Below are 23,624 nucleotides of genomic sequence, written 5' to 3'. Positions count from 1 at the left end.
AAACCATCAACATGTTTGTAACAAAATGCAAGTCGTACAAATCCTTTCCGGGTACCAATCCTTTCTCGTTCTGCTTGTATCAACAGGTTTCGTCTCTCTACGTCCTTCGGAAACCTACGAAGTGATACTTGACTCAATATTTTTTTCCCCGATCGAACTGTACAACCATATGCTACACAGTTGACACCCTATTTCCTTGTAAAAGAATCTCCACTTTGCCCTTTCATATTAACGTCCATAGCACCGTAAGCGTAATCGCATGTTCGAGGGGGACCAGACGAGTGCGCATGCTCCGCAGTAGCTCTGCCTTTAACACCGTCTATAATGCCCTTGCCTCTCAAATGTTGGCACCCAATCGCCCCTACTGCAAACATTCAGATAGATTGTCAGTTGTACAAACCTTGTAAGCTAAGAATAGCGACCCCCAAGGAGTAAGAGAACTCTTTCAGTCAAAAACTCATAGGATGAAAAATACTATGCTCAGGAACATGCATTTAAATTACGAGAAACGTCACGATTGTCTACCTTCACACTTTCTATCACTGTCGCCGAATACATAAAATCAAGTATGTGCCTTTTTTTTTTTTGTTCTCGAAGGGCAAAATGTCATGCAACACAAGCTTAAACCTAATTCACATTTATTTCATTATATTAACATGTATGAAAGAATGTGACTGTGAATGTATGGCTGCACATTGATAAACACTTCGTTGAAATAATTGTGTCCATCGGAGACAAAGTGAAAGGAAATGGAACAAGTTGCGAGAATAGATTAGAAAAGAATAAAGAGGAAAACAAGAAAAGGAAAGGAAAAAAAACAAGAAGAAAATCTTTCAATATGGAACTTCTGCCCATCCGGTCAAATATTTCTGGCGCCGCCCCTACCAGAAACAATCGCAACCCTTAGATAAGCCATATTGGATTCAGGTACCTTACAATATGTTTGATCCTGGTAAGAAATAAAAAATAATTACCACTGTACACTATTTCCAACGAAACATTTGTACGATTTCGGGGGAGGATTTAGGCCCCCGAGCATTCCCACCTGGCTACGTGCCTGAATAGCAACAATGGTGATGATTGATGTAGGGACAAGACCAGGGCCCAAATCGTGAACATTCGTGTGGGTCGAAGCTAACATCGTCGTCGCCTTGTAATTCAAGGGGCCCCAGGTTCGATACCCGGTGGAGGCACATAGTGGTTCGGACCCCACTTTAAACTGTAGGTCCAGTCTCGATTAGACTTACTGTGCATAAAGTGAACTTAAAACACCAACTCAATCAATAAATCGAAGCTAACGTTTCTTCATTTGTTAAGAAATCACACGTTTTGTTCTATTGAATAAAAACTGACCAGTTTACAAGTTTAAAAATAAAGTGACGCGCTAACGTTACAGTTAGCCATATAATTTCAGTAACGCGATACTAGGTTCTAACGCAATTACGAAGACGTAAGGTAACGCGTTACGTTTCTCCTCAACTGCCGCCACGTTACGCTATTGAACTCCCAACTGTCCGCCTGAGATATTCTAAACTTTCTTCTGCTTCGTTACGGATGGAAAATCTCGAAGTATATTTCATCTCAGAGAGCAAGTGAAAGCGGAGCAGTTGCAGTTACGCCATGGAGCTGACAGGTGGTAGCAGAGCGCTCGCTAGTCTCTTCCTTCTTGCTGCGTGTGTAGCTCTTTGGCCAACGATATTAGCTCAGAAGGACGTGCCTTTCGTTACAAGAAGATTCAACCCGACGACAGGACCCGCTCGAACGATTCTTTTCGAACCTGGTCGCGGTAGCATTTTCAACCAGCAGCCTCGTCCTGTCCCATACCGGCCACCACCGCCAGTGGTTCGTCTGTTCGTTCCGGGGCGAGCTGGCCCTTCCAGGGCGTCGCCCCCTCTCTCCGAAAAGTCGATTTCGTTCAGGAAACGTGAAAACGATTTTGACATCCTGCAGCCCCGGTTCGTTCTCTTTAACTTGGAAGATGACAACGAAGTGTCGCCGAACGAGGAGAGCGGTGTCGCGCTCAAGTTGCAGAGCTACACGACCACCTGCCCGAAATTGAGGGACACCGTCGAACTTCGTTGTGAAGCCCAGACAAATTCCTCAGAACCTCTGGTAAGTGTGTTCTGTAAAAGCTTGTGTGAGCAGTGGCGTATCCAATGAATGGTCGTTGGGGCTAAGCATTAGCCTCTTGGTCCCAGCATTGAACAGTGTCATATTCCAAAAGGGATTGACCGACCTCTTACATTCTCTTCCCTGGTGACGCCTCTGGTAGAGTCCCTACGTGCCTTCATGGCTTCACAGCACGGTGAAATACACAGGGGACTATTTTACAGGAACAGTGGTGAGCCCAAGGGGGGTGGGGTGATAATCCTCCTCTCTTTAGCCCAGCATTCCTAATAAAAGAACGTCAAAGGCAGGAAAGGGTGGCAAAGTCAGGGCTGAATACTAATAAAAGAATGTAACCCCCTCCTTAAGAAAATCCTGGGCACACCACTGTACAGGGATGACACCAGGGGTGAGCAGAGACGGGTGCCCCTTTCTGTAAAAGATACTCTGATCAACCATTGCCCAAACCGACAAATCCTAATCATTTCCGCTTCCAAAAGAGGCTTCTACGAGTATAAATCTAGATTTTAGTTACATTGTCAAAGTTCGACTATACGTATATTTGGGCCCCAGGGCTTCCTCGTAGCCAAATGGTTAGTGCTGTCGCTTTTGGGGTGAGGAATTCCCGATGGGAACCGCCAAAATTTCTGTGTTGACTCTGCACCTAGAGGACAATTGGGGAGTTACTTGTAGCGGGGTCGGGTCTCGAAAGTCAGAAAACATTGTCAGTGTTTATATATATAAATATTTCATTGGTCCAGAGAGTAAACAGAACTGAACAAGGCAGTTAATAAGGTACAGCAAGTGACGCAGTTAAATCAATTTGCTGGATTATTCTGTGTTCAAAAATAGATTCTACTGCCAAAAATTACTTGTGAAGTAGACACACGTATCAGACTGCTAGTCCAATATTCAATCTAAGTACTCACAATTGAATCACGAACTTTAACCCCTCAATTTGTTATTGAGCGTCCTTAAAATTCAATTTTGGGGTGCAATACCAGGATTAGCTTGTCATTACCGAATGATTTATTGGTGAGCATAAGTAAGGTGACAACTTGTATCAAGAAGGTCACAGGATGAATGTTCGAGGAACAAGGATGGCATACATACAGGAAGAGTCTGTGATTAGGGGCAGGAAATTCTTGATGAAAGTTCAATCGGAGAAAGAAAAACCTCATTTCATATCACTGTTTTATTGTATTGATGGGTACGAAACAGGAGGAGCGTATGTAGAATGTGTCCGTACTCGCCGAAAATCACTGTATTAGAAGAATTCGAACTTCCGTGACACTAACGTTCTTTACGCCCTTCTTTATTTCCCCTCTGTGGTTCAAGGACTAATTTACATATATGCGGTACACATGGTTTCGTAAGATTCAAAGCAACTACATATAATTTATTTATTTCTAACAGTGACGGGCATTAGGAGGGCGTTGAGGGGTTGGTTACCCGCGCATGATGACCTCTTAATATTAAACTTTGTCTACCCAGAATAATTAAACTGTCCTCCCCCCCCCCCTTTCCCCATCAGTTCTGGCACCCAATCTCTGCTACTGATTTCCAATGTATAGTGCAAACAAACGCATAGCGGTAACACAACTAACGAATAACGTGTGCGGGAGTGTTAATGGAAAGACATTTGCTACAGAACAAAAGTTGGATAGTTCAATTATGTAGTAAATAATGCACCCCTTCCGTAGTTGCTTGAAAATACTTAATTTTTAAGAGCAAAATACTGTTTAATAACGATGATAAGATTCCTCTGCACTAAATATCTAACTGAGAGAATTAGGGAGACAATTTCCTTCTCTTGCCCCCTCCCGTGCGCACGCCTATGCATACAGGTATTTCAAGGTTTTATTCAGTCAACCCTGGCTAAAGCTATTTCAGGACGACGACATTTTATGCTTGGCAACCCAACTTACACAAGGTGTAGGCGGGTTGCCTATAGAGTTAGGCGTAATTTCAGGGTTGCCAGCTGCACAATGGATATGTGTGAAATGAAATAGAATTGTAGGAAGACACTCTACGTTTAAAATACAAACAGTTTCATATTATATCGCAGATTGTGAAGAATAATGAAGGTTATATTATTTTAAAATATTTACAATACTAATTTCATATTTTTTCATTGGTGAAAAATGTAGTTTCTTCTTCTAATTAATTTTATTTTCCATTCACTCTGTCCAAGCATGTAAACAGCAAGAAAGAAAGACTGAAGCATACAACATATTCCACGATCCGTGAAGAAAAGTCAGATAACGTATTAATTATCGTGGTGATGAGAACAGACTCGTCACTTTCGTCCTAATCAATTATTTGGGGGGGGCGGACAGGGAAGGAGATAAAATAAATAGCATTTTTTGTGTGTATTGAATTATATCTTCATACTTGCATAGGCCTATTCAAAGTTACATGTATGAGAGAGGGTATGAGTGTATGAAAGAGAGAGAATGAAAGAATAATATAGATGGAGAAAGGGAAAGAGATGATTCATTGTACTTGCAGAAAATATTGCGTCTGACGTTCAGTATTATTAAAAATACAATCAATTGTGGCTATTTAATACACATCAAATTTAATGTAAATTTCTTCGCAAGGCTGTTTTTCTTAAGATCAGTGCGGGATAAAAACTTTCTACTGGAATTTTTTATTTTACGTGCATTTAGAACATTCAAAATATCAATTCTAATTTCGTATTTATAATAACCAGTGGCGGAGATTAGGGGTGGCGAGGGGCGGCAGTTGGCCCCCAATATTTGCAACTTTTGCTCCCGCACTATGCTAAACGTTATCTACCAAGGGAAAGTAAACTGTCCTTGCCCCTCTAGTTTTGGCATCTTGCTCCCCCCCCCCCGTTTTGGAACCCAATCGCCGCCACTGATTAATAACTATCCCAACATTATAATGTCTGGTTGAAATATAGAGATTTTATCCATAATCGCTCATCGTTAATGTTAAACATAACTATTTCGAATTACGTTATTAACTATCCATTGCTGTTACATAAATAGCAAATTCTAGACTGCCAAGGAAATCGTAACGGGTAATATTATTATTAAGGAAGTGGGGATATCCAACTCTTACACATTTGGTCTTAAATCGACACGTGGATTCTGGTGGGGGATTGAGGATTAAACGTTGGGGGAGGGAGGGCAATATTCGACTATTGAATATCATTGTTAAATCTTATATTATCGTGGGAATTTTAGTTAGGGGGGGGGGGGCTGAGCATTAAATTTGGGGGATATCCAACTCTTGTGTATTAATATTTCGTCTGAGATTGTAGCGGAAAATGTGGTTTGAAGATTTTTTTTCTTTTGGAGGGATTAATATCTAGGTTGAAGGATTGAATATTAAATTTAAGGCGAGGAAATATGGAGCTCTTAATAAAGTGTAACATCTTAGATAGTCAAGGGATTTCTTTAGGGTTCGAAATTATATTTGGGGACTATATTTAGCGATATGGTATGCGCACGTTTCGGCGCCGAACATGGGGAAAAATAAATATCGAGGAATCCTATGAAAGTATTGAAGTCCCATTAAATTAATTTTCTTGCAAACCTGCAAAGAAATGGATATAAAATTTTTTTCGCTCGAAATCTTGCGTTACAAAAATGTGTGTCTGGCATTTTCATGAGACGATATGAAGAATTATACTGTAGCTGGATTACAAGACATAAACAATATTCTCGATATTTATTAACAATATAATTTCTTAAAATATAATGTTTTGTGTCGGTATACTGCTTAATTTAAAGCAGGTGAGTCAGTTTGATCATATGGTTCTATTAGCAATATTATTCTATTATTGATTCCCTGTAACCTATGTTGCACTAGTTGTACTAACTGTGTACTTCATAGTAACGCTTTGCACCTTATTCTATAAAACAGGAAAATAAATAGTGTCAAATTCGCATTTCTAACTTAATGTTGCAGGGTAATTTTGCTTTAGCAAGTGAAATTTGCACTTAAGATGAAATCCATGTAATTATTGCTATGGATTAATAATATATATATACCCCAAGCAGAGAAGGTGAGTTCTTTGAAGGAGCCACCTTATTATATTCTCGTCCCGGCTAGGGTTCTGTAATTCTCGACCTTAAGTTGTGTAAGACTTTGTGTTAAATACCCAAATTGTGGGTTATTGAAATCTTGTTCTCCAACCACAAACACTGTTTAAATAATATTTATATAATTATGACACTTGAGATTGCTAGCTTTCCGTTATTTCGAAAATTTGAACCATTAACAAATATGGACAGTTTAACAGGCTATTGTATTAAAATAAAATCAATTATTACGTATTCACCAAAATATTTTGAGGGTTAATGCATCCAAAGTCTAGCTGGGGGATGGAAACCTCTGTTTAAGAAGGACGGGCAGATCAAGTATCGTGTTCAATAAAGCTTAAAAAAAAATGTTACCTTCAGTAGACACGCTATCGTAATTAAATACTTCATGTGGATTACCACATGATTTGGGGGGATTGCGGCATTAGCCTTGGGGGGGATGAGCACCCCTGAATATAGCTACTGTGGATTTTGGTATGCTGCCCGAATCTGGCAAGAAGTCGGCCTTTGTTTTAATATTATCCGTGCCACAAACTGAAGACATGTACGAGTGTACTAACAGACATAATGCTTTTTGAGTTTGTCTGCTATGATGCTATTAGATCCGTTGTATCTTCATTCTTTTATGTTTTATCCACGATTAAAATGTGTCAGATCTTTTTGTACCTTATATTGTAAATACCTGTGTTATTGTGGTGTTGTAGCCTTTAGGCATCCACAATCATTTCCATTTCCATCTAGTTGGAACCTTTACCAGAGTCTGGAAATGACACTCTTGGACATTCAGCTCTCGGACATCTGTGTTTGTTCAGGCTGTTGATCTTACCTCGCATAAGCCCATCAACATGGGCGCGTTGAGCCATATTCTAATGGGAGCAAGCACCAACGCATCCATGAACAACACAGCGTGTCGAGAGTGTGAGTAGCGTCAGACTGACATGTCATCCAGGCCTGCTTCTTTAAGCAGCCGCAACTTTATCGTAGTAGCCAGAGAAAAATACAGTATTTTCTGTCAAACAGGGTAAACGGAGTGTTTCTAATAAACTTTACTTACCACCGGCAGGTTTTGCATTTGTTTTATATCTGGAATTATCCTTAATTTTTCGTTGGACACAGTATGTGTGTGTGTTAGTAGTAGTAGTAGTGGTGGTGTGGTGGTGCTGGTCGTTGTAGTAATAGTAGTAGTAATTATTCGGAAGTACAAGGCTTACAAAATACGTGGGTTGGAGATTTAGAGTGACAACTACTTATTTACAAATGTTACAAAAGAGATACCTCTGTGAAACTTTTACAACACTTCAATGTAGTCACCATAATTGTGTACAACCGTTGCCAGCGATGTGGAAGTCGTAGTATACCTGTAGCAGCATCTGTTCTGTTGATGGTTCGAATGGTTCTATTGCCTGAAGGATCTCTGGAACATTTCGGAAACGAATGTCCTTCATCTTAGGATCAAATCAAAGTCACGGGGTCTTAGGTCCGGGGAGTATGGAGGATGGTAGAGCACCTATCAGCCACAGGTTGCGCTACATGCGCCCGAGCATTGTCCTGCAAAATGATTGGAGGATTCAGCAGAAAATGTCGCCTCTTCTTTCGCAACGCAGGTCGCAGGTTATGTTCAAAAAATGAACAGTAATACTGCGGATTGACGGTCTGTCCTTGAGGTACGGTATGCGCTAAGATAACACCATCATAGTCGTACACTGTCATAACTTTCAAATGAATTGGGCTCTGAACTACACATCTACGCAACTTTAGACCGCCAACTACAATCAACGATACTCTATTCCTCTCGTCACTACTCATGCGCCTAGTGTTGGAAGGAAGAGCTCATTTACTGGGAGGTAGGTTAGGTATCAGACTAACGTGTGGTATATGCGAGAAGCACCGGTTCTGTTTCATGGCGTATATACAACAGTGTTGCCACTATTAAATCTCCAAGATGCCTTACACCGATGAGAAAAACGAAATATACATGCAATACGCTTCGCCCCTATCGCACTTCCCGTAGATCCGAGCTTGGATATAATATATAGGTTAGTAATGTTACAGTCATTGCATTCTAGGGTTCAGTGTACGTTAATCTAATTAGAGAGAAAACAAAGCACTATTTTCTCGATCCGACCTTGCCCAACTGACTCGCAGGTGGCGACACGTAGCGCCTGCTCCGTGAACCGCGAAGCAAATAAATGACTGCAGAAACGGTAAATTTCTCACTCTCACTTTTTAATGGCTGGAAACAGGAGCAAGGAAGCGTGGGATGTATATCCTCGCCTCATTTCTGGCGAGAAAAGAAGGGGGCAGTTTCTCAAGAATATAGACAGAGTTAAGAAAACTGTGCAATACGTTATGTTGTTTTTAACCTGTTGAGACTGGGCATCTGCTAAAGTTCGGATGCTTGCGTTTTCTCTTGTCGCTTGTATTACAGAAGTTGAACAAACTGAAATGGAGGTTTATGCAATTCTTATCTTTGAAAAATGAAGGAAGATTTAGGGTGTGTTCCGTATCAAGCCACACTTCATAGCAATGGTCCTAAATTAAATAGACAAATAGAGGTAACTTAAGGTTAACAAAGTTACTATTAGGCAGAGCGCGTGCTAACGGTGACCTGAGGATATTTAGGTGAATTTAATGTATTGTTCTCTAGATGTTAGTAATCGTTGAGCGAGGCACTAAGCCCCGCGACAGGTTAAGTTTGAGCAGATTTTATGTATCAAACCGCGCGACAACAGGGCTCTGAAACTCCCGTCCCAGTCTTGCCTCAACTGCCGAGCTTTTCTTATTGCAGACAAAGAGAAAATCCGCAGTATTGCCAACCGCACAACAAATCAAAACCCGTACATGTATGTCAAGCGGAATTTATTTTTGCTTTTTGTTTCCTGAACCATACAATTTTTAAAGAACTTTCTGTGCACAAATTATGTAATAAATGTGTCATTGCTTAATATAAATCGCGAAATATCTTCGAAACATGAGGGCTTGTGTGTATATGTCGAGCACGTAAAAAAGAGAAAAAAAAATGTAAAAGTAAACGACAGGTCCCTGTTGAATGTAATGTTGTATTATTGTTTTTGGTTTACAAATAAATAAATACAACCTTAGTGACAATGAAGTTCGACCAGTCACAAATATAGGAGTGTGTTGTGAAAGAAGGAGAACACATGCATATGCTGAACATATTTTATTCAGCAGGCTACATGGAACAAAGGAAAACATAAATTTCCGCTGCAACGCAGCAATGTATGGTGTCCACACAAAATAAAACATTTTCGTCCATCTACACGTGACATTGAAGTTCGACCACTGTTAGAGGGGATCCTGTTTACCATGGTGTGACGCCGCCCCGTCGGCGATTAACTGTGGCAATGCGTCGGGGCATGCTGCAGACGAGTCGTTCAAGGTATTCCACATCGATGCGGTGCCATTCCTCCTGCAGGCAGGCGATAAGAGCAGCCACTGTCGTGGGTCCCCTCTGTTGCACACGTCGCTTAAGAACACGCCACACATTCTCAATGGACGAGAGGTCGGGACTCGATGGTGGCCATGGCAGAGTTCGCACGTGATGGCGAGTCAACCATTCTCTTGTCAGCCGCGCTGTATGAGGCCTGGCATTGTCGTGTTGAAAGATGAGACGCCGCCTGTGGAACAGGTGCCTTCGCACTGTGGGAAGATGCCGCTCCAGTATGCGTGTATAGGCGTGTGCATTCACAATGCCCTCACAGACGTGTAGTGGGCCAACCCCAGATGCCGTCATGCATCCCCATACCATCACTGACGCAGGTTTCTGTACCCGACGTGCATAACATTTTGCTTCATTCTGTTCCTCCTTCCGACAAATGACTGTTTTCCGTATTTTCCCGTACACAACATTGAAAATGGATTCGTCCGTCCACAAAACCCTGTTCCACTGCCGAAATGTCCATCCCCGGTACATTCGTGCCCACCGTAGTCGATTGCCTTTGTTCAACATGGAAAGGAAGGGTTTACGTCTCGCCTTGTACACTCGGTAACCGCATCGCTGTAGGTAACGGCGAATGGTTCTGGTTGACACTTCAATGTGAAAGCGTTCTCGAGTCGTAATTCGGCCACAGAAACATGATTGTTGGTCTGGATATAGCGCCTAAATATCCGTAGGTCACGCACGCTCAGCAGGCGTTTTCGACCGGGGGCCTTACCTGGCTCTGTAGTACCCGTATTTTGGTGGTGTTTGATAATGCAGTGGACGGTTGACTTGGGTAAGTTCAGTTGGCGGCCTATTTCCCGTTCACTGAGTCCACCCCGTTGCAACTCCACCACTCTTCTCCTCACGGTGTTGTCAATAGGTTTGCCCCTGGCCATGGTGATGATGCACTGCGGTTCCTCGGTGCACAGCACGCGCTTATATACGGCGGACTCCCTTATCGTGTCCGTGACGTCATGCTTCCATCGAATGCACCACTATCTGGAATTTCCGTATGGGTCTGGTGCCTGGTCGAAGTTCAATGTCACGCGTATAGTTCCCCGTTTTCGTTCTTTACGTGACCTTGGGTGCAACATGCTGGGATCACGATTCTTACCTGCTCACACGCCTCCTCTTACACACATGCGTCACTTCTGCGGGTCACCCATTCCACCGCCTATGCCTCTCTGCATTTAATCACGTATTCCTTTCTGGTCGAACTTCATTGTCACCAAGGTTGTAAAAACTTGGTTGCTTCGTTCGAAATACATCCGTTACTATAAGACACACGCACTTCAAGTTTACACACACAAAAATGAATGATTTGTTATTGGTGATATTATACAATGTAGTGTATTGTATGCTACTATTACTCTGGTTTCATCAATTCATGAATCACTTCGCTAAAACAGAATTCAAATCTTGGTCTGTCCATTCCTTAACTTTCTTTACACTGGAACAGTAGGCTAATTGTGCGTCTTCAATAAAGCCTTCATTACTGCCAATGTGTGAAACAATAAGCTTCCCCCTCCACCTTTCCCGTCGGTCAACCCAGTGCTCTTTCATGAAAGACTGACGGTGGTATTGCACGGTGGTATCCTCCCACGGTTTGTTTAATGCACGCCGCATTGACAAATAATAAACATATTTCTTCTCACGGCAATATCGCGGAGATTCTTGTATCGCCAAACAACAAATATTCTGCACTCAAACAAACCCCAAATCATTCAACACCCGAGACGTAGTTCGTGCGCACATTGACGACAAATCACTCTCACTTGGCTGCGACAGTTCGAAGTTCATTGCGGTGGAGTATAAACCTCGTACACTTTCTTCCAAATCAGTCGCGCAGAGAAATCATTAAACACTACCATTCTTGAACGGAAAGAGGCCTCTTCTTGCCTGGTGTTTTCATCACATAAATGGAATGTGCGCTGACACCTGATATCTCGGGCAAAACCGCGCGCTGAACAGACCTCGGTTCAGCCATTCTCGCCGCTGCATAGCACGATTATCAATGAATCACGGACAAATACAGGGTGAAAATGGTGGGGGTGTACAACACTGGTATCACTGATTCCACGAACTATGCAACGTGTTCAAGTCCCTCTCGACTCGCTCATGAGTTTAAGTGTTACTTTCGCGCAACCAACAGCCCAGTTGGCGGATCTGCGGTTCCAAGTTCGTCTGCTCAATGATTGCAACCAATCAAGTCCTTGCCTGCTAATGGATGTATTATTTTGACTATATATTACAAATTAAATAACTGTTTTCTTGCAAGTATGCAGTTGTGTCGGAATAGAACCCATCTCAGCAGAACTATATTCTGTGCGAACGTTTGGGTCTACATATGCAAAAACCTGCTGCAAAGTTAACTTGACGCGCACCTTAGTAAACCTTGTCGCCTTGTAATCAAGAGGTCACGTGTTCGATCCTGTGTAGGTACATTGACATTGGTTCGGATTCTACTATAAACTGTAGGTCCAGTTTCGATTAGTTAGTTGAGCATTGCCTCCCCGATGGCGTAGTGGTAGCGTCGTCGCCTTGTATTCAAGGGGTCCCGGGTTCGTTACCCGGTGGAGGCACATAGTGATTCGAATCCCACTTTAAACCGTAGGTCCAGTCCTGATTAGCCTATATATGCATAAAGTGGACTTAAAACTCCAAATCAACCAGCCAAACCAGATGAGCACAAAGTGGACTTCCATTTTGACGAGTAAACCTTCACTGCCTATTACAAAACAATCCAGGGAAATGGAATTACATTCAACTCACAAAATGTAAACTGAATTTTGAGTTGCATTTCTCCACAATTTACGAATAGTCAGTCTATTTGCCTGTTCTTAGAAACAAAGGCATTTCCGGAAAAGTAGTAGGGTTAACTTGTAATGCCTGAACGCCTTGAGCTATAGACAACCAACATTACATCAAATTAATTCATGGAAATATAAACGCCAGGATGAAATTTAGTTCAAAAAAGTTTTTACTCTCTCTGTACCTTCTTGTATCTCTCCAACTCGTCAAGAGCTTTCTGTAGTCGGTGTTTGTCTGTGAGATCAGAAACCACACCATCTGGAAAAAGGCGCGCTGGTATTCTTGTCCTTCGCAAATTAGAGGGTGTCAAGTTGCTCACCCTCCATATACGCCACTATCTCTTCTAAAATACCTATAAGCACCCAATTACATTTGTTAACATTTTAAATTGTTCTGTTAAACCCACGGAGTAAGGTAAAGCGAGCTACTCTCGTGTAAATGACTGAGAAAAAGTACTGGAGGCAATACTCGCTCGAGTAGTTCGCATAGTGGAGTGACTATCCTCATTCTACACACTCTCTGTCCACTGCCCCCTCTCTCCCTCTTCGTTTTTCTCACTCGTTCGAAGACTTTACTACCAAGGACGTATTTATGGGAGGGCCAGGGGTTCCGGACCCCCGCCCACCCCGAAAGCCTTACTAAGTACAAAAATTAAATAATGAAAGTAATGAAATAATAAAATAACTAAAATTACATAATGAAAATATACTTGTTGTTTAATCCAGGGTTATTTTTTTCCGCCGAACTTATTGGAAGGCAATGATTATGCAAGATCTATTAGTACTTGTAATAATATGCGTAAAATATTACTAGGAATTTTTCATCAACTGAATCTAACATCCTTTTTTGATATTCAATAAAAATTCAATTCTTTATCTATTCGGCATTGATTTCCTTGCCACGGCAGGCTTTTTTTTTTTCAGACTTTAACTATACATAAGCTAAATAATGAATACGTGCTGTTATATCACTATCCTCATACCGTCGTTTTACCTACGACCCTCGATCCGAACTAGCACTACACTGAGGCCCCGGAAGTTCCGCTGTCGTCAATGTCTTCAGCTTTGGACCCGAACTGGAACTAGTAGTAGACTTCGTTACTTTACGGTATTTAGTCCATTTCATTTTCGAATCACTAGATCTCATAAAGCAACCAAAGGACGCTGACTGATCACTAATCGACTGTATGAATTGTCACACTTACCTCTGAAGTCTCATTAACCGATTCTGTTGTACAGATCAGTGGCGTACGCAAGGGGGGTGTTACAGGGTTTAAACCCCCCCCCCCAGGGACGGCGACAGGGGTGGGCACAGGTGGGCAAGTGCCCACCCAAAATTTCCTGTGCCCACCCGATTGCCCACCCAATCAAATTCAATAAGTACATATACTTGGGGATATGTAAATTCTTCAATAAATAAGTGTATTTTGGTGTTCACATGTATATTTTACTTGTGAATATCATCTATGCTAGAAATGTTCACATATTATCAACCCATAAAAAGATATTAAAACAAAAACTGTGATCAAATTAATACTTCCATGATTAAAAGCAGGTAGTAGGCTTAGGAGACTCAAAATTATGCAGGGTATGATCAAGATTTGATCAGAATTTAGGGTGAACTTGAGGACTGCAGCTTCGGCCCTTCACTGGGAAAGATTGCTTTGAAAAGTACCACACGATGAAAAAAATAGGTACTTTGGATGTGGTAAAAAGTATAATAACAAACCACACAATGTAACTTGGCAAGAAGTTATAACTGAAACTGTGTAGAGAGGAGTGGAGTGAGGTCTTCGTTCTGTAAGCTCCAGGCCTCCACATACGTATATAAATCCCGGCCTGCGTATGGTTAAAATAATCTCCAAATAAACAAATCAAAACATCATCTTAGCGTTACTTCCTCCAGCAACACAATAAATTATTTCGACTTTTTAATTATTATTAGAATAATTTTATCAAGAAGACTTAGATGGACAGGCCGTGTGACACGAATGACAGAGGAAAGAATAGTTTACAGGATTCTTGTTGGGAAACCTGATGGTAAGCGACCCGTAAGAAGGTCAAGACGAGGATGGAGGGATAACGTTGAGATGAACCTAAAATAAATCAGTAAGGATGGGAAAGACTGGATTGATCTTGCCCTGGATAGGGACAGATGGAAGGCTTGTGTTGCTGCAGCCATAAATCTTCGGGTTTAAGTATGCTAGAGTGTATAATATAGTTTTAATTAGCTCTGCATTGAAATTCCAGAAGTGGGCTTTCTTTTTTATTTCATTACAATTTTTATATACCTGTCATCTTCAAATATCAATATGGTATGCGAAATATCAACTTTATATTCGTTCTACTAATAAGAAAGAATCACAATATTCACTACAATACCGAAGTGAATAAATTTTAATAAACCAGTTATGTATGGAAAAAGCTACAGAATTGGTAATGACTGGCTTATCCTATTTAGAAATCCTCGTTCCACACATAAATTTTGCCACATGAATCAGCCGAAAAAGTCAACAGAATCTGTAGATGCAGCTGAAGTAAAGAAAAGAAAGTTATGTCACAAAGTACCCAGAAGACTGTTTTGTTAGTTTATTTTTAAGCCCACTTTTATGCTCAGATAGGCTAATCGGGACTAAACCTACAGTTTAACGTGTAGTCTGAACTAGGGATGGCCAGATCCGGATCCTAAAATTTTTCGGATCCGGAATTTTCATATCCGGATCCGGATCCAGAACTTTCGGATCCGGATCCAGAACTTTCGGATCCGGATCCAGAACTTTCGAATCCGGATCCAGAATTTTCGGATCCGGATCCGGTACTTTTGGATCCGGTTTCGGAATTTTCGGATCCGGATCCGTTTTGCCATCCCACATGCGCTTCTTTGGAAAGAAAGAATGTACATACACATATATATATAGTGTGTGTGCGCGCGCGTGCGCGATTTGTAATTAATTAATACACTTACAAGAGAGGTCTAAGTCTCCCCCTCCGATTTCCATGAAACTTGGCAGGTGTATAGAGGCCCCCCCCTCAAATGTCAAGATGAGGAGAAATTGAAGTGGGGATCTGACCCCGAAACCACGTAAATATGGCATAGGAAGAAACAGGGAGCATAGGCCCTCTCTATACACGTGTTATATTTCATGGGAATCGGAGGGGGACACAGGGGTCAGATGATCCCCACGTCAATTTGTCCTCATCTTGACATTTGAGGCGGGTTTTGCCCCCTAAAACAGTTTTTTAGCCGAAACAAAAAAAAACACGTATTTCTTCCTTTGGGCCCCTCTATACACCTGCCAAGTTTCATGAAAATCGGAGGGGGACACAGGGGTCAGATCCTTACTTAAATTTGTCCTCATCTTGACATTTGAGGCGGGTTTTGCCCCCTAAAACAGTTTTTTAGCCGAAACAAAAAAAACACGTATTTCTTCCTTTGGGCCCCTCTATACACCTGCCAAGTTTCATGAAAATCGGAGGGGGACACAGGGGTCAGATCCTTACTTAAATTTGTCCTCATCTTGACATTTGAGGGGGTTTTGCCCCCTAAAACAGTTTTTTAGCTGAAACAAAAAAAACGTATTTCTTCCATTGGGGCCCACTATACACCTGCCAAGTTTCATGGAAATCGGAGGGACACAGGGGTCAGATCCTCACTTCAATTTGTCCTCATCTTGACATTTGAGGGGGTTTGCCCCCTAAAACAGTTTTTTAGCCAAAACAAACAAACACGTATTTCTTCCTTTGGGCCCCTCTATACACCTGCCAAGTTTCATGGAAATCGGAGGGGGACACTTAGATAACCTCCCTTGTTAGTCTTACACTTTGTAATTATATAACACTGCATATATTATAATGTTTTATATTAATTTGTAAAACTGTAACTGTAGAACAATTGCATAATTTTTGTATAACATTTCTATCTTGTTGTATGTGTTAAAGGTTTCATCCTGGAATGGAATGTCTCACATTTATGTGTGTTTTCATTTCCAATACATTCGAATTCGAATACATTCGAATACATATTCGTTTCAATGGCATTTACAAAATCACCTCTGACATTTTATGTTAAACAAGTAAGATTATTTTTGTGCACGAGTGTGTTAGCCGATGCGTAGCAAAGTATGTTAGGAACAACACTTGAAAAAAGTTCTTGTAGGACGAACGAAAAATTTCTTTGTAATCGAAGATCATAATACCTTTTAAGGTGTGGTAATATTATAATGGGATTGAGATACGAAACTCTCGGGCCCGGATCCAGATCCGGAACTTTCGGATTCGGATCCAGATCCGGAACTTTCGGATCCGGATCCGGATCCAGATCCGTAATTTTCGGATCCGGATCCGTAATTTTCGGATCGGGATCCGTTTGGCCATCCCTAGTCTGAAGCAGTGTGCATTGTGCTTCCACCAGAGGAAGGGGGAGGCGAACACAGGGCCTCTTCATTATAATGCGACAGCGATATGCCATTGGGGAAAAATATACAGAAAGAACTCGCACCAAACGTGTCATTTTATCACCACAGAAGATGCGTCCATTTTAAGAGGATGATTGCCTGAGACAAATATTTGAGACTTTCGGAAAACAACGTCATTGTTCACGGAATTAGCTGCCTTGATCCACTAATGAAACGCTGTGCAAATAAAACTACCACCTCAACTTTCTAAGAGGTATGAACTAATGAAACTCCATTTTTGGAAGAGTAAGTTGTGGTTGATTTGCTATATTTTAAGTCATTTTTCTGCTAATTTTGATAATGACTACGATAAGATTCATGAAAGCAACGAAGGGGCGTAAACAAACACATGACGACACTCAAAATACAAACCGTCATGAATTCATAAATTATTACTTTGACAGTGGTTCCAGGGGCCAGGGACTCGTTGCCCTGAACGAATAAAGTTTCCAGGGTATGTTGCACAGGATAGAGGTTGACATTTTAGTGTGTTCGAAATGGTCACGCCATACAGCCCAAGTCATCTATGAAAAATTGATGAATTATTACTGGTACAGTGATCAACTTCGATTAATTCCTTGGATCCTAAATCACTTTTTTACCTCAAAAAATATGCATATGTAGCCATACGTGTATTGCTTCTCCCGCATTAGTAACATGACAGTTCAGAAAACGAATAACAACTTAGCTAATAATCTCTTCAATTCTGAACATATTTTTCAATCTTACTTGTTTGTTACTTATGAGTGATATTTTGTCAAAGTAGCCTTTCATTAGCCTAGGAATGGACAATGAACAAAGAATTGGTTTTCCATGTGTGTTTTAAACCATTCCTAATAAGACGTTCATTTTAATCCAAACATTCAGTGGCGGCGATTAGGAGGAGCGTGAAGCGGGGGATGCAGTTCGCCCGCCACATTTTGCCACTTTTTGTCCCCGCACTATGGCCTCTATGTTAAGCCTTTCGTACCAAGAAAAGTTTATTGTCCTTGCCCCTCAAATGTTGGCACCCAATCGCCGCTACTACAAACATTCAGATAGATTTGTCAGTTGTACAAACCCTGTAAGGTAGGAAAAGTGACCCCCAAGGAATAAGGAAACTCTTTCAGTCAAAAACTCATACGATGAAAATACTATCTCAGGAACATGCATTTAAATTACGAGAAACTTCACGATTGTCTACCATCGCACTTTCTATCATTGTCGCCGAATACATAAAATCATAAACCTAATTCACATTTATTTCACTGTATTAACATGCATGAAAGAATGTGATTAGAATGTATGGCTGGGGTATGGCTGTGCATGGGTAAACACTTCCTTGAAATAATTGTGTCCATTAGAGACAAAGCGCAAGGAAATGGAACAAGATGCGAGAATAGATTAAAAAAATAAAGAGGAAAGCAAGAAAAGGAAAGGGAAAAGAAGTAAGAGGAAAATAGGGAGTGTAATAGAGAGGATACATACGTATTATATACTATATATGGTCTTACATTTACACTGCCCACCCTAATCTATCAATATGGAGCTTCTGCCCACCTGGTCGAAAATTTCTGGCGCCGCCCCTGCCCCCCCTTGAGCTTTTGAAATATTATGAAAAATGCCGTGGAAAAATAAAAATGACCAATTTATCACGGTCAAGGACCTGCGACAGTACTACTACTACTACTGCTACTACTACTACTACTACTACTACTACTACTACTACTACTACTACTACTAATAATAATAATAATAATAATAATAATAATAATAATAATAATAATATAATTTGAATTATTATTCCCATGCAGCACGGAGAAAAGTACAGCATTCCAAACACGCGTCTTTAAGAGTAAATGCCTTGAAAATAAACACGAATTCTTGAAAATAATATATACGGGCAACTATGATTTTAAAGAGCAAAAAAGTTGTTTTGTATCTCGGCTGCATCAACGTTCAATGATCATTTATTTTTTTTGTATGAACAAAGAGCATTAACTAAAGAAAGTTCTTGGTTCGTTGAAAGCGGCTAATGTATAGACAAAGGCTAGGCCGACAAGAATGACTCAGTCATCAGTCTTCCCGCGGCACGTTTGAATTTCTGAATTCAAACGACAATAAGCTTAACTATTGTAAAATATTTTGTTGGTAATAACAGTGAGAAAATCCAGATGTGAATAATCGGGGATATTTATGCGGCGACAAAGCCGGAAAAATTCCAACCAATTCCGGGAATCGAATCCGGATCTCCCGCATGGTGGTCAGATGCCCTACTGACCAGACCCCCGCAGTTTCTTGGATGAGTTCCGTACTTTGATTATTTCAATTAATTTTAATATATTTTCTTGTTTTTATAGATTTTCTTCACACTTAAAATGTCTCATCTCGTTGAGTAGACAATTATTTCGTAAGAAAGAAAAAATGCTCTAGAATTCGTTCACAATCGAATTACTAGAAATTAATTTCGTTTTATTGCTTTCATAAATACTATATTTATGTAGATCTCTACTACTTAATAGTAGTAGTGGTATTAGTAGTATTATTAGTAGTGGCCGCGGTGGCTCAGTCGGTAACGCGTCTGACTACCATGCTCAAGGTTCCGGGTTCGATCCCCGACCGGTTCAAATCCGGGAACTTTTCTAACGTTGGAAGCGGCTCACCCAGCGTCGAATGACATGGGTACCTGGGGGAAAAGGCGGTCAGGGGCGAGATGCTGATCACATCACCCCCCACTCACGACCAGATCAAGAAAGTGTGGGCGTTACCCCCACACCCCTATACGCCTTCATGGCGTGGTGCTAAGCACAGGGGAAGACTTTACCTTTTTATTATTAATTAATTATGAGTATTATTATTTAATTAAAGTATAATAAAACAATGGTAATGTGAATTTGGAGAAAGTTTTAAAAAAATACCCCCCTTTGATGAAATCCTGCGTACGCTACTGGTACAGATCAACCTAAAAATTGAATCCGCGTGTTTATATCCTCATTATATTCTAGAACGTTCCGCAGTGAAAACGATTAGTTAATATTGCCAGTAGTTCGACTCCTTATCTTATTCAAGAACGTTCCCTCTCGCGCCTTCCAGAGATTAGAAATTACAACGAATCGCCCTACGTGTGGCGCTACCTTTGTTGTACAGCTTCCAAACGCTGAAAAGTCTCTACATAGGTAGTGCTCAAGTGCGCTGCGACAACAAACACCGAAAGCCTAAGAAAAGTTTACATGCAATATTATCAACAACAGGGTTATAGAACATTCTCCGTCTTGCATCGATAATTATCTATCTTCTTAAATCATCAACACATTATTCAAGAAGCCAAAAACCTAATTTTATCTAGTGTAAACTGGAAAATTTTCTGGGGGGGGGGGGGCTCGAGTCCCCTGAATCCCACCTTGGATACATGCTATTAACAATAATAGGGTTATAGAATATTCTCCATCTTGACTCGATAATTATTTATCTCCTTAAATTATAGTCACATTATTCAAGAAGCCAAAAACCTAATTTTATCTAGTGTAAACTGAAAAATTTCCTGGTGTGTGTGAGGGAGGGGGGTCGAGCCACCTCGCCTTGGATACGCGCTATTAACAATAACAGGGTTATAGAACATTCTCCATCTTGTCTCGATAATTATTTCTCTCAACAAGAAGCCAAAAACCTAATTTTATCTAGTGTAAACTGAAAAATTTCCTGGGGGGGGGGGCTCGAGGCACCTCATTCCCATCTTATATACGTGCTATTAACAATAACGGGTTATAAAACATTCCCCGTCTTGCCTCGATAATTATTTCTCACCTTAAATTATTGTCACATTATTCAATAAGCCCAAAACCTAATTTTATCTAACGTAAACTGAAAAAAATCCTGGGGGGGGGAGGGTCGAGTCCCCTGTACCCCACCTTCGATACGTGCTATTATCAATTACAGGGTTGCAGAACATTCTCCGCCTTGCCTCGATAATTATTTCTCTCCTTAAATTATCGTCACCTTATTTTATTTCACACCACAAGAATAAAAAAAAACCTTGGCATTGTTGAAGATAAAAGTTGCTGAATTTCATTAATTTATAAAGTAACGCACAAACGTTCAACATGTATTCGGGTCAAAGTAAGGTAATTTGGTGCTTCTCACAGCATAACCTATGCATTAGATGAGATGCATCATCTTCTCAAAAGCATCATGATAACGGGCACCGCGAGCTATTTCATCTAATGCATAGGTTACGTTAGAAGAATCATCACCAAATAAACTATACCACCAAATTACAATACCTTACTTTGCCCGATACATTTATGGATTCTACTATCTCTATTTATCGAAACCGAGTAAAATGTGTGGAAACAGTCAATCGTCAGAGAAGAGGCAAGTTGAGCAACTCGTCCCTGTTACTATCCAGTCTAATGGCCAAATTTAAACCAGCCTCTGGGGTTATTATTTAGTTTTATTATTCGACTTTTTGCTATTCAATCACAATGGGACTACACATTCAGCTATGGCGCCTAAATGTTATACTTATAGCCTAGTTGCTAAATGTATAAATCCCATTTCGGACCTTATACTGTATTTTAGCCCAAATATGCATTCATTGTATGCATTTAGATGTGAACTAAATCCACAGAAAGTATTCCCGCCTCTGTTCTGCCTTCTCGCTAGTTTTCCTTTGGTGCTACCTCAAGAGGGTGAGTGCTTAACTTTTAGTATCAAGAGGGAGAGAAGTATTAGTATTTCTAAACAATTATGATCTAGTAATGGTTGTATACGTTACGAATGTACAATACGTTACACTTTCCGTATTTCACGGCATAATCGTCGCAGATTTTATGCCAATTTATTTTGCAAGAAAAGTGGGGTGCGACCATTATGCAAAGCTTCTTTTTTTGAAAAAGAAAAAGTACCAAAATTGCCGGTACTTAAACATAATTTATTACTATGTAAAGTGTATTTGATGCAAGATTAGTATGCTCCGAATACTCGTGAATATAGTTTAAATTTCTTCGTGACAGTTTAGTGAATATTTTTCCGGTTTTAAGAGAAGGTTAACGCATTATTTGTTAATGATTTGTGTATTATAGTCGAAATATTACTCTTGACAAAATTTTCTACACTGTTGTGAGGTACGTACTTACAAAATTTAATCTTCTGTGTCCAAAGATTCACGCCGCTGTCATTGGTTTATTTATCGACGATTATGCGATAATTGGTTATAAACCAATTTTTGTACTGGAAAAACAGGGTCAAATACGGTAATTTTAGACGTTCGGGGTGGGTGCGGTTACTATTGACTGTTGCTTGTTGTTATTTATAGATATTTAGAGCTAATTTTTTAAAACCCCAAAGTGACGATTGCTTACATTACAAGGAGACATTACAGCTATATAGCATTATATTAATTAATGAATTAGTATCACAGGAACCGAAGGGCGCCCGCCTATGGGAGTGTGAACTCCCATTTGTATACATATAATTAATTTACTCTTTTCTCCGATCCGTAGTGGCATTCAAAATGACTTTCCAGCAGCTGAACCCCCTTAAAAACTCTTTGGGTGCGCCGTGGTAGTATTGCACGTTTTAGATGTCTTGTTCGCCCAGTCCTACACGTGCCATTATAATGTTCTTCAGTTGTTACCAAACGTCTCATTTCCTTTGCAGGTATGGTCGTGGAAAAGGCGTTTGTATCCTGGAGGCCACGAAAAGGAAGTGGAAGTCGTTAAGGATGGACGATTGTTGACAAAAGACTCTCGGTACTCTCTGCGCGCCACGCCCACTGGACACGCACTTTCTATCACAAACTTCAGCACTTCAGACTGCTGCAGCTTCGAGTGTGTGGCTTCCGTGGGCCAGAGGAAAGCGTCTTCGCAGTTGCTTCTTCTCATCTGCCACTAAGGTGGCAGCACAGCTCTGAAATCTCCGTCATGCACGAGCATCAGTGTTGTGTACAGTCATCTGCAAATATGACAAAGTCGTGTATTGTTATTTTCATTCTAGTGGCGGCGCCAGAGGAGAAGCAGGGGATGTGGCTCGTTCAGCTGATTTGCCTCCCCAGACAAGAAAACTTTGTGATTATATGAATTTTTACCTCCAATATGCATTTTCATGTGATATCTAGAAGTACAATAAATTTGGAGCCCCACTCCTGCAGAAGTTGTTTCATGCTTTGTAGGTATTTTGCTTCATTTTTGGAACCTCACATTCCATTGTGCAAACACAGGGTGCTACAAAAATAACAAATCCAAAATTCTTGACTTTTTCTAGACTTTCCCCCTTTTTCTTAATATTTATTTAATCGCCTCCTACGTAGGTATATTTGCAAAAATAAGAAAATAGTTATTTTTAATCAATGAAAAACCACTACCACAAGGCTGGTTAAGATGAAAACTGAAACTTAATATTTTTACAAAACATCACAAGTTGGAAGTTGGAAACAACATTGGAAGTTTTGTAAAGATATTAAATAATTCTTAAGAAACAAATTGAACAAATCTTAACCACAACTCAATACAATTTTACATTTCCAAATATTCAATTTTATAAAATCCCAGTACAAGAACTTAACAATATAAAGCCTGAATCACACGGAACTGGATATCCAGTAGGAACGCTCTAGTTGAAGCTGGACTGGCTACCCATTTGCTAGTTTTCGCCTCACACGGTACTTGTTACACCGTACTTGCCGATAGTCTTTCGTTCCCATAATGGCGGCCACGTGAGATGTAAACAACGTATCACTTCACACTTTTAAAATACAATA

General features: G+C 40.5%; 1 protein-coding gene across 1 annotated transcript; it reads left to right on the top strand.

Moving 5' to 3' along the window:
- The first annotated feature begins 1,619 nt into the window (after positions 1–1,619).
- On the top strand, positions 1,620–23,021 carry LOC146000061 (uncharacterized). Its single transcript, XM_083137388.1, has 2 exons — positions 1,620–2,112; positions 22,526–23,021. Exons 1-2 carry the CDS (start codon positions 1,621–1,623, stop codon positions 22,757–22,759), a joined length of 726 nt encoding a protein of 241 aa, XP_082993514.1. The 5' UTR covers position 1,620; the 3' UTR covers positions 22,760–23,021.
- The last annotated feature ends 603 nt before the right edge of the window (positions 23,022–23,624 follow it).

The sequence above is a fragment of the Lepisma saccharinum genome, chromosome 16, assembly GCF_977018435.1.
Source record: "Lepisma saccharinum chromosome 16, izLepSacc3.1, whole genome shotgun sequence".
Lineage (NCBI taxonomy): Eukaryota > Metazoa > Arthropoda > Insecta > Zygentoma > Lepismatidae > Lepisma > Lepisma saccharinum.
The sequence above is the reverse complement of the archived record's forward strand: the minus strand, read 5'-3'. Positions and strand labels throughout refer to the sequence as shown.

Excerpts from the sequence above, each read along its gene's own strand:
- LOC146000061 (XM_083137388.1), top strand. The coding sequence starts at position 1,621 with ATGGAGCTGACAGGTGGTAGCAGAGCGCTCGCTAGTCTCTTCCTTCTT. Across the intron at positions 2,113-22,525 it reads CAAATTCCTCAGAACCTCTG|GTATGGTCGTGGAAAAGGCG; the intron begins GTAAGTGTGTTC and ends TTTCCTTTGCAG.